Consider the following 16,675-nt stretch of genomic DNA (forward strand, 5'->3'; position numbering starts at 1 on the left):
TCTAGGGGTTCCCGATCGGGGGTTTGTCTTATTATGTTTGGCATATGTGATTTAATCCCCCGCAGCTCCCCTTCTATACTAGCAAGATATGTTTTCTGAGTTTTTAGAATAGTTATTTGACAAAGTGACCTCTAAGAGGCCTTGCAAGGTTCTTTGTAGCATTAACATTAAGTCTAGCATTGAAGTAGCTGTCATGGTTTAGTTCAGATGTTTTATCCAATTCGACACAGTGTCTTGAACCGATGTTTCCAGTTTCCACTGGGCATTCATTTTGACTCCTATTCTGACTTGACTTTTTACTCTGGGGTGTTTCTGTTCCTTTCTCCGTTCCAACCCCAGGGTTTGGGCTCTTTGATGGGACCGGGCTGTCCAAAGATCCTCCCTCTACTTCATAGGAGAAGGATAGACGTGGTGATGATGACAGCCGAGGCGAGGTTAGGCCCCCCTGATCTAATAGAAGCTGTAGCGAATGATTAGCCAAATTGAAAGAGTTGGACACATGTATCTCCAAGGGAAGGGAGGCACCTGCACTCTTCTTCCCCTCTAGGCTTCTAATAAGGGATGCCACTTTACTTGTTGTAGTGTCTTTGTCTTTTACAGGTGTAAACACCTTTTTAAAGTGCTTCCCCATAAACTCCTTTATTGAGTTTGACGCTGCACTGCCCGGGGTTTGGCCGTCGCCTTTGGTTTTTTGGCTCCTTTCTTTTTAGCTTTCGGAGTTATTTCAACGCACTCACTGCTCTCTTCCAAATAGCCTGGACTAGTTGCATTTGTGGTATTTGCAGCATTAAGTCTTGATCTCAAATTGTGTTCCATCTGTTTTTTTTATTTTTTTTCGTAGCCATTTTTGGCTTTCTCCCAGGGCTGTTGTGGTTTGCCGAGGCTAGGTCTCTGATTGGGGTGAAGTCTGCAGGATATTTACAAGTGCCTGCTGGGCCAGAAGATCTTTTTTTTTTCTTTCTTTTTTTTAGGCTCTCTACTTCACTAGCGTACCCTGTAGAATGTCTTTACTTGAGGGTTTCCAACAGTCAAATCACCCTATATTATTCATTTATTCAAACGGCTCTCCAGGTCAGGGTAAGCCAAAGTCAGGGTAAACAGGGTACAATGCGGTGTTAAGTTCCGCGCTTTCACTACCTCGCCGTTTCCACACTTACCTCTGTGTGCCTGTGGGATTTAAGCTTTAAGCCATGCCGTGCCCCGCGTCCGGTGATTATGTTGGGAGCCGGGAGGCCCCCTCCAGGCTGTCAGTACGTTTCTTTCCTCCTTTTGGTGGGCACAGGGCGTGCTTCTGCTTCTCCTGCTTCCTTCCTGATTTACTCGGGAGTCTGCTCGCGGCACTTCCCGGTAATTCGCGGAACTCACGGCAGCCGCGGGGTTCCTTGTTCCCTCTCCCTCACCCTCCGCTTTGCTTCCTGCATCTGACGTCAGGCGGGGGGAGGGCGGTACTACGGGACGATCGGCTCAACGCAGGGCAGGCAGGCAGGCAGGCAGGCAGGCAGCGTAATCCGTCACCGGGCACAACAGAGGAATGAGTCGAGTGCTGTGACCTGCTCGACTCTTCTCGGCGCTCATCCATATTAGGTCATAAATCATTTCCTTACCCAGCAAAATCACAGAAATAAATAGATTGTCCCACAATGTGATATATTAGGTAAATATGTGAGTTTAAAAATATTAAAGAATGTCTTATCAAACCCTAATAAATACTAGCAGAGTCTTTAATCTAACTTTAAGATTTGTTTGTGAACTGAACTTCTAAAGATATAATGGTCATTTACTATAAATTCCATATGCTTATTTCATGGCAAATCTAGATTTATCACCTTCCCCAATAAATGGCTTATTGCTGCCTATTGACAATAGCGAACGTCTGGAGGAGCTTAGCCTCTTCCCCCAAATTCAGAGAAGACCTAACTAGTCAAGATACCCGTTTAGCATGCTTGATATTCAACTATAAGGTAGTAAGCTGAGATTCATTGATTTGAAATCATGGTTTGGGATATGAACAGGTAACGTGAAAAAATAAAGTTTTGTAATGAGACACATTTTGGCCACATTCACAGGTTTGATGAGAGAGAATATTAGATCCCACAAACATTTCAAGATGTTCCCAATACATTATAGCAGGGGTTGAAGGTTTATCTCTATTACCAGCGTTGGTCTGCTGCAATCCTAAACCCCAGGTAGACTGCAGCCTCTTTTAACCAAGAGGATGTTATATGAACAAACCTGTGCATTGGCCATGCTTAGGCACAGATTTACTAAGGCTTTGTGCAGTGTTTGTATTACTTTTATAAGGGCAGCCTGACACAAATTGTTATGGTGGGATTTACTATCCAACGCAAATAAGGATTTCCATTGGCAGGTTTACCAAAGTAACACAAAGTTGTGTTATGCTCTGTTTGAGCTCTTTCGTGGTTCAGAGGATGTTCCATGGATGGTAAACGGGTGTTCTCATGTAGTCCCATGAGTTTTTACACAAGGAGGCGTAAGATTTTGGCACTAATTCCTCCTTGAGACAGGTGTAATAAGGAGAAATGTTTTAATTTCCCCTTGTTTTTCCTACTTTGCATGTGTGCTGCATTGTGCACACACGTACAAAGCAGGAAAAGTGTTAAAAGGACAGTTTTTGTATTGGAAGGGTCTCCTTCCAGTACAAAAACAATCTCTACAGGAAGTGAACAGGATTGCTTTATGGCACAAGTGTGTATCTGTTGAGGCAGGGCAGTCTAAAGAGCACCAGCGCAGGGAGAGAGGAAAACAGCACCATGTCTTAGTAGATAGGGTGCTGTTCTGCTCTCTTCTTTTCATGCAGCACAGCAACTTTAGGTACTGCACTGGGTTGTGGACGCATTTTTCATAAATCTTGGCCTTAATTCATAGTCTGCTAGAGAATCAAAGCTTCCTGCTATTTCCCGAATGGCTTTGATGGCCAAAGAAGGGCCAGAGGTGACATTCGTACTATCATCAACACACAAAAACCTTTATCTCCTGGTTGCCATAAAGGAATGGATTGATTGCATTAAAATTCTTATAAGGCAGGACTAGAGATTCTACCTATAGGAGAAAGCAAGGATGAAGAAAGGAAGCAACACCGACTAGTCTATCTCTAATGAGGAACGTTCCCATCAAGACCATGTTGACACATTTTGAGCAAGTTAAGAGACTTTTGGTCCATTCGCACATTCTTCTGTGATCTAAATGTCCACATTCCCACCCACAAATAGGTTCAGCTAACCTTATCACCTTCTGCCTTTTTATAACCTTCTTATAAGCTTCTGCGTCAAGTGATCACTAGTTTCCTGTTGTTCCTCAAAGAGGGTATGAGCAAGATTATGACGCTCATATTGTGATAAGCCGTTGATCATCAAGCAACAAAGTCATGTTTATCTGATGAAACATGAGAAGCAATATAAGGGGCTAACCATTTAGCTAATAATTTCATATGAATTTTAACGCCTGTGTTTAAAAGTGAAATAGGCTGATGTGGTGCATATTGAAAAGAATTAGTACTGTTAAAAAAAGAAAAGTTGCTTTGTTGACTTACTGTCATGTCTGGGGTTTGATGGAATTTGGCGTTACCTCAAGAATAACTAACAAAGATATGGAAAATCTCTTATAGAACTTACCTGGTTACCGGTCATTACCTGCCACTTTCTGATTTGAAGGCAAATTATTAGATTTTTTTCGAAACGCTGTGAGGTCTCCTTAAATCTTTATTTTCACCAATCTCAGGTTGCAGCTCATTCGTATTATCATTCGTATTATTGATCAATGGCCGAACAGAATGATAATGTTTCGAGAGGGACTGCCTTTAAAATCACAGGAAGATTAGGAAGATTTTAACAGAATCCTTAACTAAACGGCCCTGATCATTCATAATTTCTAGATTTAGACAATATCCTCCTAGGTTTCAAACAGATGGGCCAATATTCTGCCACAGCACTGGTTATATTAGTACATAACACCATATGACTATTGAAGCATTAACATCAGCCATCTCACTTAAAAATAATCTGAGTTTCCGCACATCCTTAAACAATGCAGGGGCAGCCAGCGCTTCTCCCATCCTTAGATGGGAGACATAAGAAGTCCCAAATTTCCTTGTGTTCATTATTCCATTGCCAAGTAGCAGCATTCCTTTGCTGATTAAAATTATACAGGAAGTAGTCCATCCTCTAAATTCTGCATTTAAAATCTCCTACACTATAACATTCAAATCATGTTGATATTTGTTACCCAGAATCTAGGGCTCTCCGCTCCATTCTACACTACACAATATACGTCATCCATTGAAAGGACAAGATCTACAATCTATCGCAAAGCCACATGCTTGGCTCTAGAAGCAGTAATGTCAAACTGCAGAGTGCACACCTTATAAAAGCACAAAATTGGAGGGATTGATAGGCATAGGTCTATCCACTTATGCACTCTATAAGGAATCCAAAAATATGAAAAGTAACTAGAGCTAAGCAACTCCTGTCTCTGCATATCAACTACATTAAATCTTAACATCAGGGTAGCACAGCCTGAATGTGGTTTACTGAATGTGAAAGTTGATGAGGTTTAATCAAGGTTCACCTTAAAGACTAAATTAAAAATCGATAATACCAAAAAAAGGTTGGGCGATTTCCTAAGGAGGATAACGTAAGTGATGGAAAAGTTTGTTTTATGACAGTGAGGTGCTGTTTAAGTGAGTATTTATTGCATATATATATATGCATTTGTTTTTAAAGCTAATAAAAAAAATTAAGAGTAGAATGGCAATCACTACAAAATGACACCTACAGAAATAAAATGTGATCTTTTCCCATGAAGGCAGGCTACAAAACTTTACAGAGTACCTCATGCTAAATAAATTGATGAACCAGTTTACAAGTTTCAGGGCAATTTATAGAATAATTTTTTGCAATTTTGATGTCAACTAAAAGAATCAAACTAAGGGGCCTATTATTATCTCGGGCAGATCACCACCGCTGAGCCGGCGGTGGCGATATGCCCGCCAAATGTCTCTGTGTCACCCCCCACCATATTAGTATGGCAAGGGCCACCGCAGCGGATGGAAAGACCGTCCGCCACTTTTCCGCTGGTCGGATTGTCGGTCGGGCGGAAAAGTCAGACAAATTTATCACGTGAATTCTGAAAGGCCATTCCATGGTGGTGATGCCACTATGGAAAGGCCAGCAGAAAATGCTTTGGGGGACCGTTACGGGCCCCCGGGTTGGGGGGATGGGCGGCTGCACCTGGCATACACAAGGTGGTAGGCACCGCGCGTGCCTGTCACGTTGTGCATGCCGATGCACAACATGCATTTTTAACATTAGGCGGTGCTGCTTACACCACTGCTCGCCGCAATGTTAAATATACGGGATGCGACCGCCAGGGTGGCGGTCGCATCCTAATGGGCCTGGTGGAACCGCAGCACCTCTGGGGGACGGTCCCGTTTACTGTTACGGTGGCGGGCAGAAAAAGTCCGCTCGTCATTGTAATGGGGCCCTAAGTTAGTAACTCTTTAAAATGACCACTGAGAAAAGCAAGCAACAGGTAATGTAAAAGAGAGTGGATTAAGTCTCCATGTCAATACAACAAAATCAACATACTATTTTCTGTAGCTGCGTGTCCTTACATTTAATGCTCTATCCAGGGTCATTGTGTGGCCAGGGTCAGACAGGCCTAAAGAACAATCAGGCAGTGCCCAGCAGGCTGGTCTGACCGGTCATTTTGTGAGCCGGGGTTTTGGCTGTTTGTGGGCATGTTTAGTGGTCTGCTGGGCTGATTTTCAATGCGGATTTCCATGACTTTAAAACAAACATTGTCTGCAGCAAGTTCAAAATCACACATGCTTCTTCACCTTGCAAAATGCTTATACAGTATCTGCAAGTTCAAAACTGCCCCAATTTGCAAACCTGGGCCACTTTTTTAGTTTTCTAATTCACTAATGGGGGCCACTTTTATTTTGGTGCCTGGGCCTATTTTCTCTCCCAGTCCAACCCTGAGTGTCGCAAATCCTAATGTGCATCAGCATCGGCATCTTACAGTCAGTGAACATCATGCACACTTGCGAGTGAAACATTATTATACAAGTCTCACTACAACGAACACAAGGTTTCAGATTGCATACTCAAAATGTAAGCAAAGGGAGAGACTTGTTTGACATAATTATTCAGCCATTTCTTGATACCACTAGTGGGTCAAAAACACCTGTGACAATCCAAGCATACTTAACGAAGTGGAACTGAAGGGCACAACAGCTGAGTAACAGCCCCTGTCACTAAGGCAGGCAAAATGTTTAGCATGAGAGATAGAAAAGTAGTTCGCTCAGGCTTGCTTTCATGTGGAGTTGCAGGAGCAACTCGGGTGAAGCTCCATTCTGCTGTCTTCCAGTGAAGCAGACTGGTCTTTTCCTTGTTGGACCTTCTATATTCTCAAAAGTAAAATCAGGCGTCTCTAATGAGCAGCTCATGAGCTACTAGCAGCTCTCCAGCTCCTGGTGAGTGGCTTTCCTGTGTGCAGCCCAGCCTCTTACAATAGAAACTGTTACTTGGTTGAATTATTATTCGGATGCCACAATTAAATATTCGAGGTGAAAAAGTGTGTATTTTCAGAGCTCATAAGCTGTTGCTTGGAAAAAAATGTTTCAATTTTCAATTTTATTTTAAAGTTATTATTCGAGTTGGAGAGATTTGTTACTTGCCTTGTGCCAGGGGTGTGCAGCTATGTCGGTTATATATTACCAATGTAGGGGGAAATACTGCTGGTAACCCTCCCTAATACACCGACGTGATCACTGCTGACAAGCTTGTTTGGGATAGCCACTACTACATCAATAATATGAGTAGCTCGGGTTGATTTTCACAGAACATAAGTAGCTCTTGTTACAGAAAAGGTTGGAGATCCCTGAGTAAACTTAACCTCGGGAAGACAGACAGAGCAACTATAAGAGTGTCTTGGTGTAGCTACAGAAGCTTATTATCAACGGGAGCAAAAGCTACCCTCCACAGTGGAAATTACATTTCATTTCTGATTTGGTGCTCTAGTAAAGGTGCCTTGTTCCATGTACTCTAGTGCACTAGCTTGACAAGCAAGTGCTCTGAGTTGTTTAAATGTGAGCTAAGATCGGTCGCAGCCCCAATGCCGACTGTATCTACACAAGTGAAATATTTAGCTATTTACTGTTTTAACAAAATGGGGGACCTAGAATTTCTACCAGGGCTATTTGACTCACTGGCTCTTAGTGCCAGGGTAAGCACTCTTCAAACTTTAGAATTTGTTATCTTTTTTAGCCAGAAACTGAGCAGGGCATATGGCCTTTTCATGGTATGAGATTCTCCCATGGGAGGTTAGGCTTCAGCTTTCTAGGATGTTCTGGTTCACTGGGTATTTAAATGAACTAGTGACAGCCAGTCTATTATGGCTCGGAAAGAACAGCACTATGGGCGTTTTATTTGTCATTTCAGCACGTATCTTCTAAAATTCAGGCTCTCTGTTCACACACTATCTCAGACTTACCAACATGATCACTGGTGAATCAAGGACAAGTAATTAACCAGGTGATGTATTTTCCTCCTTTGGCCTGCCTGCAATATTTACTGATCCTCCCCTTTGTCTAAATCAACTGAACCATGAATGAGCACTGAACCTCCTTGAGCCTCAGTTTCATTATCTCCCCAACGTATCTACTTGACAATATGAAAGACGGGCACACAGGGATATTTAGGGTGGGGTAACAGGGTGCTTTCATAATATGCACATGGAAAGTTACTCAACACTATTAAACACAGTGGAAATCCTCTTCGTATAGGCGCTTCCAAATACTGAACATTACTAGATGAATACAGAAGACTACCCAGGCAAATATTGCCACTTATGGCATAATGAGAGCAGAACTTTCCACAAGCAGGAACGCCGACGCCTAATCACCACGCGGCATTGAAGTGGACGACATTTCTCCCTTTGCCTTTAGCTGCACGGGAGCCAGGTGGGGTCAGAATGGTGTGACTGATGTCTCTTCAGTATAGGATTTGTGCTTCTGACTTTAAATACTTACAGCATGTGAATAATGGTTTTCATTATACACTGATCTGGGGAATGATAACATGTATTACAGTCCTCACAAACATGAATCTTCTTTTAGTCGAATGTGCTTTGAAATTAAACAAAACATACATGTTACTTACATCGCCAACGTAGCTGTATTTGCCTTTCAGGATCATTCTATACAGCCGTGTGCGATTTTCATCCTCAAATGGCATGGATCCACTCAGCAAAATATATGTTATTACTCCAAGAGCCCACATGTCCACTGCGTTGCTGTAAGGTCTTCTAAGAAGTATCTCTGGAGCAATGTACTCTGGAGTCCCACAAACGGTCATCATCGACCAGTCTCCACCCTTTCTTCCAGAGCTGGCTAGGCCAAAATCAGTGACTAGGATCTTTGAGTCTGCCCCGGGGTGGTAGTACAGGAGATTTTCTGGTTTCAGGTCTCGATGGGTTATGCCAAGCCCGTGCAAATACCTTATCCCGTCTAAAACCATATGGAGGACTTTAGTGGCATCCCTTTCGGTGAATGATCCTTTGGCAATTATTCGGTCGAAAAGCTCTCCTCCTGTAGCTAGTTCCATCACCATGTACACTCGGTCCTGCGCCTCAAAGACCTCAATGAGCTGGATGATATTGTGATGGCTGACTCTTCGGAGAATGTTCAGCTCAGACTCACACACTTCTTTGCCTTCTTTTGCTCTCGTTTCAATCATTTTTATGGCAAATGGTTGTCTGGTAGTTCTGTGCTCCGCTCGCACCACCCTGCTGAAGCTGCCTCTTCCAATCAGTGCCTTAATGTCATACCTAGAAAAATAAATGGATCAGTTAACACAATAAAATTAGCCAGTACATTCCTATTTGAAAATAGTGCTCAAAAGCAATACTTTTAACCCACGAGCCGATCTTGTGAAAAATATATTTGTCTCTCTAGGAGAACCAGCGGGTATGTCAAGTGGTGATAATCTAAGCTTGTTTGCATAGATCCATTATCTCACTTTTCCCTGTGAAATGTGATCCAGTGTCTCACTTTTCCTTGTGACATGTGATCCATTGTCTCCCTTTCCCCTGTGTAATGTGATCCATTGTCTAACTTTTCCCGATGAAATGCAATCCATTGTCTCACTTTCCCTAGAAAATGTGTCACTTCCAACAAAAAGCAACCCACCACTTTTTCTCCCTTTCCCTACTCACCACAGCTAGGTTGGATTAAAAAACACATACAATGAAGCTCGATATAGAAATTGGGATTCGTTCTTTAATCCTCTATTTCTAAAGCACATTAATTACTAATATCCCTGATATTTTCAAGAAACATCAGTTAAGGCATTGGTAAAGTCCTGCAGATGGTAAGACACTGAACAATTTCATTGTAATGCTTTAATAACAAAGAATTACATATATTACATAAAGATATAAGTTACAGAGTCTGCAATAGCCACTCTGTACGTATGGTTAGGTCAGACGTTGCAAGATAAAGGCATTTTTGGTTTATTAACAACTTTTCACACCATTCAACGAATCTGCACAAATTCTTCCAAAAGGAAAAGTTCATCCGATGTGGGTTTAGCATGGCAAGTTTAATGCTAATACATAAGGGAGGGATGTCCTATTTCCCATTTCTCATTTTAACTATTTTAACTCCAATAGAAATTGTTGCTTTCTGCTACAGATAAAAATGATGGGTTGGTGTTGGAAATGGCCCTTTTTGCAGGGTTATCCCCAAACTTTTTGCTTCTTCCTCCTATTTTTTCCTGGCCTGTTTTTGTTGGTTTTAGGACTCTTGGCACTTTACCACTGCTATTTAGTGCTAAAAGTACATATGTTCTCCAGGTAAATTATGTTATGGATTGGTGTTTCTGTGATTGGCATATTTGATTTACTGGTAAGTCCCTAGTATAGTGCACTGTGTGTGCACAGGGACTGTAAATCAAATGCTGCTCGTGGGTCTGCAGCACTGATTGTGCCACCCACTTGAGCAGCCTGTAAATGTAACTCAGAGCTTCCACTGCAGAATCTGAGCGCAATTTATAACTGCCATGTCGACTTGGCAAGTACACCCACTTGCCAGGCCCTTATCTTCCCTTTTCTTACATATAAGTCGCCCCTAAGGTAGGCCCAAGATACCCCTGTGGGCAGGGTGCTGTGTATGTTAAAGGTAGGACATGTTCTGGTGTGTGTGACATGTCCTGGTAGTGATGTACAGTGCATTTTTCACTATGGAAAGGCTATCTGTCCCATAGGAAAGAATGGGAGTTTTACTTATAACATATTATAAGCATAACCTCCCATTGAGACAAGATAGAAACATGGAGTTTAGTATGCCTGAACTCAGAATATAAAAATGCATCTTTTAGTAAACATGAATTTTATATTGTTTGTTGAAAATACCACTTTTAGAAAGTGGGTATTTTCTTGCTTAGCCATCCTGTGTGCCTCTGCTGGTTTGTGGATTGACTGTATCCTTTGGAGTGACAGGGGCTGGGGATGTGCATTCTCTCAGACGGTCACTGGAGGGGGGTGTTGATGTGTGTTCTGCTTTTCCTGAATGAGTCAGGACTGGGCTGAATAGACCTGGGCTGCATACAGAGTAGTGGGAGGAGTTTTCACTATCACCTGAATAGGCCTGGTCTGCATTTAGAGTGGTGGGAGGAGATTTCCCTTGCACCTGAATAGGCTGTGTCTGCCTTGGACAATGCTGTCTCCACCTTCTGCCAGGAAGCTGCACCAGAGAGGACAGAACTGGTTTTGGCTGGGCAAAGAGATTTTCTGCCACCAGAGAACAAAGAAATTTGTGCTATAAAAAGTGGGGCCCAGACCCTAGAACTTTAGATTACTGCTGAACAAAGAAAGAAGAGCTGGAAAAGCTGTCAGGAGGACTGCCACTTTGCTGTGTGCTCTGCTGTGTTGGTCTGCTCCTTGCTGCTTCTGTCTTGGGCAGGGTAAGAACTGAATTGTACTTTCATCACCCTGCTGATAAAGTTTTCTCCAAGGGCTTGAAGTAGAGTTTGCCTCCTGTTGGAAGTCTCAGGGAGAGAAAAGACTTCAGAGAACTCGCTGGAATCAAGGAACCTACCAAGAAGAAGAGCTGGAAGAGCTACCAAGAGGAGTCCTGCCCCTTTGCTGTGTTGTTGCTTTGTTGGGTTGGCCTGCAGTTGCTGATTCTGCCTTGCGCAGGGAAAGGACTGGACTGAACTTTCTTTACTTGTGCCGAATATCTCCAAGGGCTTGAAGTAGAGCGTGCCTCCTGTTCTGAAGTCTCAGGGATTGCAAAGACTTCACAAACCTCTGGGTACCGCTTCTGGAACCATTGTTTAGGTTGACACAGAGAGGGGAAAAGCAACCAGCTCCGTGTCCTGAAGGCACCGCAGAGGACACCGATGCATCTAGCACCAGAACCCTGGTATAACCGGCGACCGCTGCCGCCATTGAGCCGCTGCTTGCACCATGACATGTGGGTACCGCACTTTGCACCATCTCACTTCACTTTGCCGCCCGGTCTCACCGACATCATCGATGCATGCTGACCGCGACCTCGGTGACCGGATCGTGGCTTGGGGGGCACCGCTCGTAAGTCACACGATGCACTGCCCCGTCCCACACCGAAGTCCGGACCGACCAATGACAGCTTCCTTCCCGCAACTGGCTCGGTCGCCTGCACTGTGATCTGTCAGCACTGCAACGAGCACCACATTCACTCTGCACCACAGCTCTGGTCTCACCGACGCCACTGGACGACCGTCACTGAGCTGCTGCCTGCATTGCAACTTGAGGGCACTGCACTCCGTGCCGCGCCACACCGCTTCACACCGCAACCGCTATGATTGCCAAGACCGGCCCGCACAAACGTGTCGGCCGCAATACAAAAGGTACTGTTTATGAGTCTGTTGACACCCCTGACCAGAGCAGTCAGACAGAACTGTTGGATTCCGTTGTTTACAGCACCTCTGTGGCACCGGACGAAGCTACCGACTTCAAGGAAGTGTGTTTTTCAAGTATTCTTGCAAAGTACATATGTTTGAAGTACTGTATGTTGCTTTTTGGAATTTTGGTCTTGTTTTGGATATATAAAAATATTGGCTATTTTTCTAAACTGATGTGGTGTCCTTTTTAAGTGTTTGCACTGTATCACTGTTGGTTATGTGCAAATGCTTTAAACACTGCCTCTGAGATAAGCCTGACTGCTCGTGCCAAGCTACCAATGGGGTGAGCAGGGGTTATTATATTTGGAGTGTAAATCCCTTGCCCTGACTAGGAAGAAGGGTCCCTACTTGGACAAAGGTACCTACCTCTGCCAACTAGAGACCCCCATTTTTACCAGTTGTGTGCTAGGCCATGCAGCAAACTGGTGGCACTGCTAAAAGACATTGACAAAGCCAATAGATCTCATACAACAGAGGGTTGGAACCACTTCCTGACACCTGGTACTTCTGTGGTGCCACCCTCCCTTAATTACCTTTGCTTCCACCCTCACTCACCAACCAGTGGTTGGTGAGTGAGGGTGGAATCCTCAGGTGGTGTCCACAGTTTATCAGCTTTGCAATCTCCTTGAAGTCTGCCTGCTTACTTGCTCAATTCCGCTTTCTGGGGAGAAGGAAAGTCAGCTCCTAGGGCTTTCAGAACGACACGTAGGGCAAGAAAACAAATGTGCTTTGTTGGTCTATGCCCCACCCAGTTACTGCGCATCGAACCCAGAAGCACTGGCCGAGACTGGCAGACCAATAAACTGCGTCGGCCTCATACTGGCCTCAGGCGTCAGGATAACCAACGTTCGGCACCTGGCGCCACAGCACTACGGGGCTCACAGTAGTTTTTTACAGCAATAGGAGCAGCAGGACGGAGGGACAGCAAATGACGGCAGCGCACCGACGCTCCATCCGCAGGGACAAGGTTAGAAACATTCCCAGTTATACCAGCTATTTTCCCAGCGGTACAAATTCCACTGCCCCAGTGACAACAAGATGGCAGCCCCTCGGTTGTTTCAGCATTCAGCTCAGCATTCCCACAGGAAGCTGGGAGGGGTGTGGCGCCACGGCCAGGGCGACTGATGTTGGAATCTGGGGATCACGGTTTGATCCCCAGCGCCGGCGGCAGATTAGCCCAGCACCATGTGACTCTGAGCAAAAGCTTGCTTAATCTTCCCGATGGCCCCAAGCGCCTAGAGACCCTTACGGGTGATTGTTCGAGCTTTACAAATGTGGATTATTAATATTATTAGTCTGAGGTAGGTTGCTGCGCACTTAGTTGACATCTAAGAATATGTATTATAGATTTGTATATGTATTAAAGACCAGGTACTTAACCAGAATTACTCAAATAGGCTTTGAGCACTGGCAGTGTAATGTGCTATTTTTGCACTGCCATATGAAGTTCTATTGCAGGTTACGACCTGTAGTTGACATCTAAGAATACATATTATAGGTTTGGTACTCAACCAAAATTGGCACTGAGTATTGGCACTTTAAATCTACCAATTTTGCACAGCTATATAAACTACGGTTAGAGGTCAGGGGTGCAATATCACAATACAACATTTTATTGGAATAGGCACTGAGAATTAATCTGTTAATCTGAACGCAAACTGTATTCTGAGAGAACTGGGTAATGTGTACAGTAATATCCAGCACCTGGACTTGCAATAAAAGAAACTCATATAGAAGGTCTAGAGCTCTGGTACTTAACCGAAATAGTAACTGAGCTTTGCCATTTTAAATTTGCTACTTTGCACAGTAATATTGACTACAACTGGATATCAATTGATGTAATATCATACCAAGATATTTATTGAAATAGGCACTGAGAATGGACACCTCGAATCAAAATTCAAATTCAGTTTCAGATCTGCAATGGAACTTGCTATTTTGCATAATTGTATTCTGTACTGTGATTTGCACTAGCAGTGACACTTTGAATTTGCCATGTTTGCACAAAACTCTTAAAGAGTGCCAGACTTCATAGGATGCAAATTTGTGAGCATATTTTGCATCAATTGAAATGTGATTCTGTATTATGATTTGCACAAGCCGGGACACTTTGGAACTTAGTATATTTGCACAAAACTCTTAAAGGCTGCTAGACGCCGTAGGAAGCAGATTTGCAAACGTATTTCGCATTAATTGAAATGTGACTCTATACTGTGATTTACACTAACAATGTACTTTGAATTTGCCATGCTTGCACAAGATTCTTAAAGCGTGCCAGACGCCTATGTGCACGGTGATTCTGCTGATTTAAGCACTAAGAGTTTGCTAATGTTAATTCTGGTTCACAACTAGGGGCCTAATTATGATGTCTGTTGAAAAGGCTTCGAACGGCATTCGGATTTACCTAACCCGTGTCGGAACCCCTGATTCCAACCAACTCTGAAACATTTCCGACCAACCGATTATGATGGAAGTTAACCGTTCGGTCTTTCAAACTTGGTTCCGACTGGCATTCAGAGACTCCAAGTCGGTCGAAGCCGAATCGGACATGTCTATGGACAGCGTTTCCGACCGATGCATTACGATGTCGGGTTCGGACCGAGTTTCCGAATCAGTTTGTCGGACACGGAACGGCTGTCAGAAACTGACTTAGGGGGCCCTTAGCAGGCCGCCCTTCACCCGGAGGCCTCCAGTTGGGTACCCATGGGACACCTCTTTATAACCATGCACAGTGTGGCAGGCACCATGGGGTGCCTGCCACAAGTTGCAAGGTTTTCTACCACTACCCCTTTCTTCAATGGGAGCCTGTATTGTCGGTCAGAACACAGGCTCCCTTTGCAGTCAATGGGAGTCTGACCGAACGGTGTTCGTAAACATGGTAATCGTTCGATTGGACTGACCGAAACCGAGTCGGTTAGAAACAATTCCAACAAGGAGTCGGTCAGAATGCATTCTCAACGCCACTAACATTTAGCCATGCTGAACGGCAGCCACACTGGTGTACAACATGGCAAAAACACATTGTCAGAGACAATAGCTCTTATAAAGACCAATTCTTGTCTTTTACTGGTAGCACTCCATATGTTTCAAGTCCATCTCTCCATGTCCCACAGCTCCGAATGGTGCAGGGAGCAGTAACAAGGTTGCTGGCTGGGTACTAGTGCATCCGGTACAGCTGTAGCTGTAAGAGAGCAGCCTGCATATGCTGTGCCTGGGCGATGACAGAGCAGGTAGCCAGGTGCCTGTTGACACGCGCTGAGAGACAGATGCTGCAAGTGGCAGAAAGAAACAGAGTTGCTCAGGACTCTTCTGTGGTGCAAAAACAGGGCTTTTGCACTCAGTGCCTGTAATCGGAACTCGAGCCAATCCTCCTGCACAGCACTGCATGCTTACAGTATTATTATCATCTAGTAAAAAGGCAAAAGTCTAAATGTGCACCTCTGATGCTTAGTCTGTTTCACACCTATGCAGAGTGCTCCCCACTCAATGCAAGCGTAGCACCTTATTATAAGTTATAGACATGGATAGCAAGTTAAGTGAAATGGCAGATAATGCCTGGGCGCAAGATTCTTATAGACCTATTATTTGATATTTTATGTTAAAATACGTAAAGCACAAAATGCAAACCAAACCCTTTCCAGCACTCTGGAAATTGGGAAAACAATAAAATCCTGCGAAAAAATGCAATTTGGTGAGATGCACAGGAACACACAATTTGCTCAACTGTTGCAGAGGGACACATAAACAGATCATTTGGCTCTGAAGTCTGCCACTTAGATTCAAGACCACATCTCCTCCACATAGTGCACTCCCAACGTGCAAGTCACTGCCCTCACCCCCCACTACAAAGACTCACAGGGGAGAGACAACATTAATTGTGGTTTAACCAAGGCGTAGCACTTTATCTTTCCTAAAACACTGCTTCAGTGAGAAAAGAAAACTTAAGAACCATAGTTAAACAGACATTACAGTTATGAAAATTCTCGGTCATAAGATCAGCACAAAAAGCAGAGTAAGGGCCCTATTCCTCATCCATTTCCCCAACACTGCACCAAGGGCATCCCGGGGATTATTGGCAAGCATCCCTTAGTGGCAACCCACACTTACACCTCCATCTCTCCGAGGGATGGTCAATAACCGCTTTTCATTTCCATCCAGGGCAACGCATAGCGAACCGTCCCTACCGGGGTACCTGTCTCCAGGCAAATCCCTCAAAATGTTCAGTTCCAAGCATCCCGGGAGATCAGAAAGGTGCAGCACAACCAGCAAGTCAGTACCCCCTTCTCGCCTGCCCAGTGCCCACGCAAAATAACTTCAGGCATCTCGCCCAAAACTCCAGGCAACTTGGCAAAAATGTTCAACTCAAGGCATATCGGGGACGGGGTAGGGCAAAAAGGTCCAGTCCCCCTCTGCCTGCCCAGTGCCTACACAACTCAACACCATTCAAGGGGGTCAGTACAGTAACTCAGTTAAAATGTTTGGGGTATCCCCCTTTTTCTGCTGCTAGAAATTCTGCCAATTCCGTGTTACTCCGGGGGTGGGTGGCTTGCGATGCAGTGTGCTGGAGCACAGTAGAGAGGAAAAGAGGCAGATCTCTTGCTTTACAACGCCTTAAATGTCCTGTTCTGGGCACCTCCTGATGTAGAGTGACCAACCGTCCGTAAATTCACGGACCGTCCGTCATTTTAGTATGATGTCTGTAATGCGTCCGT

General features: G+C 44.2%; 1 protein-coding gene across 1 annotated transcript in view; it reads right to left on the minus strand.

Moving 5' to 3' along the window:
* LOC147668419 (serine/threonine-protein kinase H2-like) overlaps nt 1–16,675 on the minus strand; it is a 126,961-nt gene that overhangs the window by 84,422 nt on the left and 25,864 nt on the right. The window contains exon 2 of the mRNA XM_086948557.1: nt 8,181–8,847. Coding sequence (XP_086804683.1) covers nt 8,181–8,847 — 667 coding nt within the window. The remainder of the gene's footprint in view (nt 1–8,180; nt 8,848–16,675) is intronic.

The sequence above is a fragment of the Lissotriton vulgaris genome, unplaced genomic scaffold, assembly GCF_964263255.1.
Source record: "Lissotriton vulgaris unplaced genomic scaffold, aLisVul1.2 SCAFFOLD_1540, whole genome shotgun sequence".
Lineage (NCBI taxonomy): Eukaryota > Metazoa > Chordata > Amphibia > Caudata > Salamandridae > Lissotriton > Lissotriton vulgaris.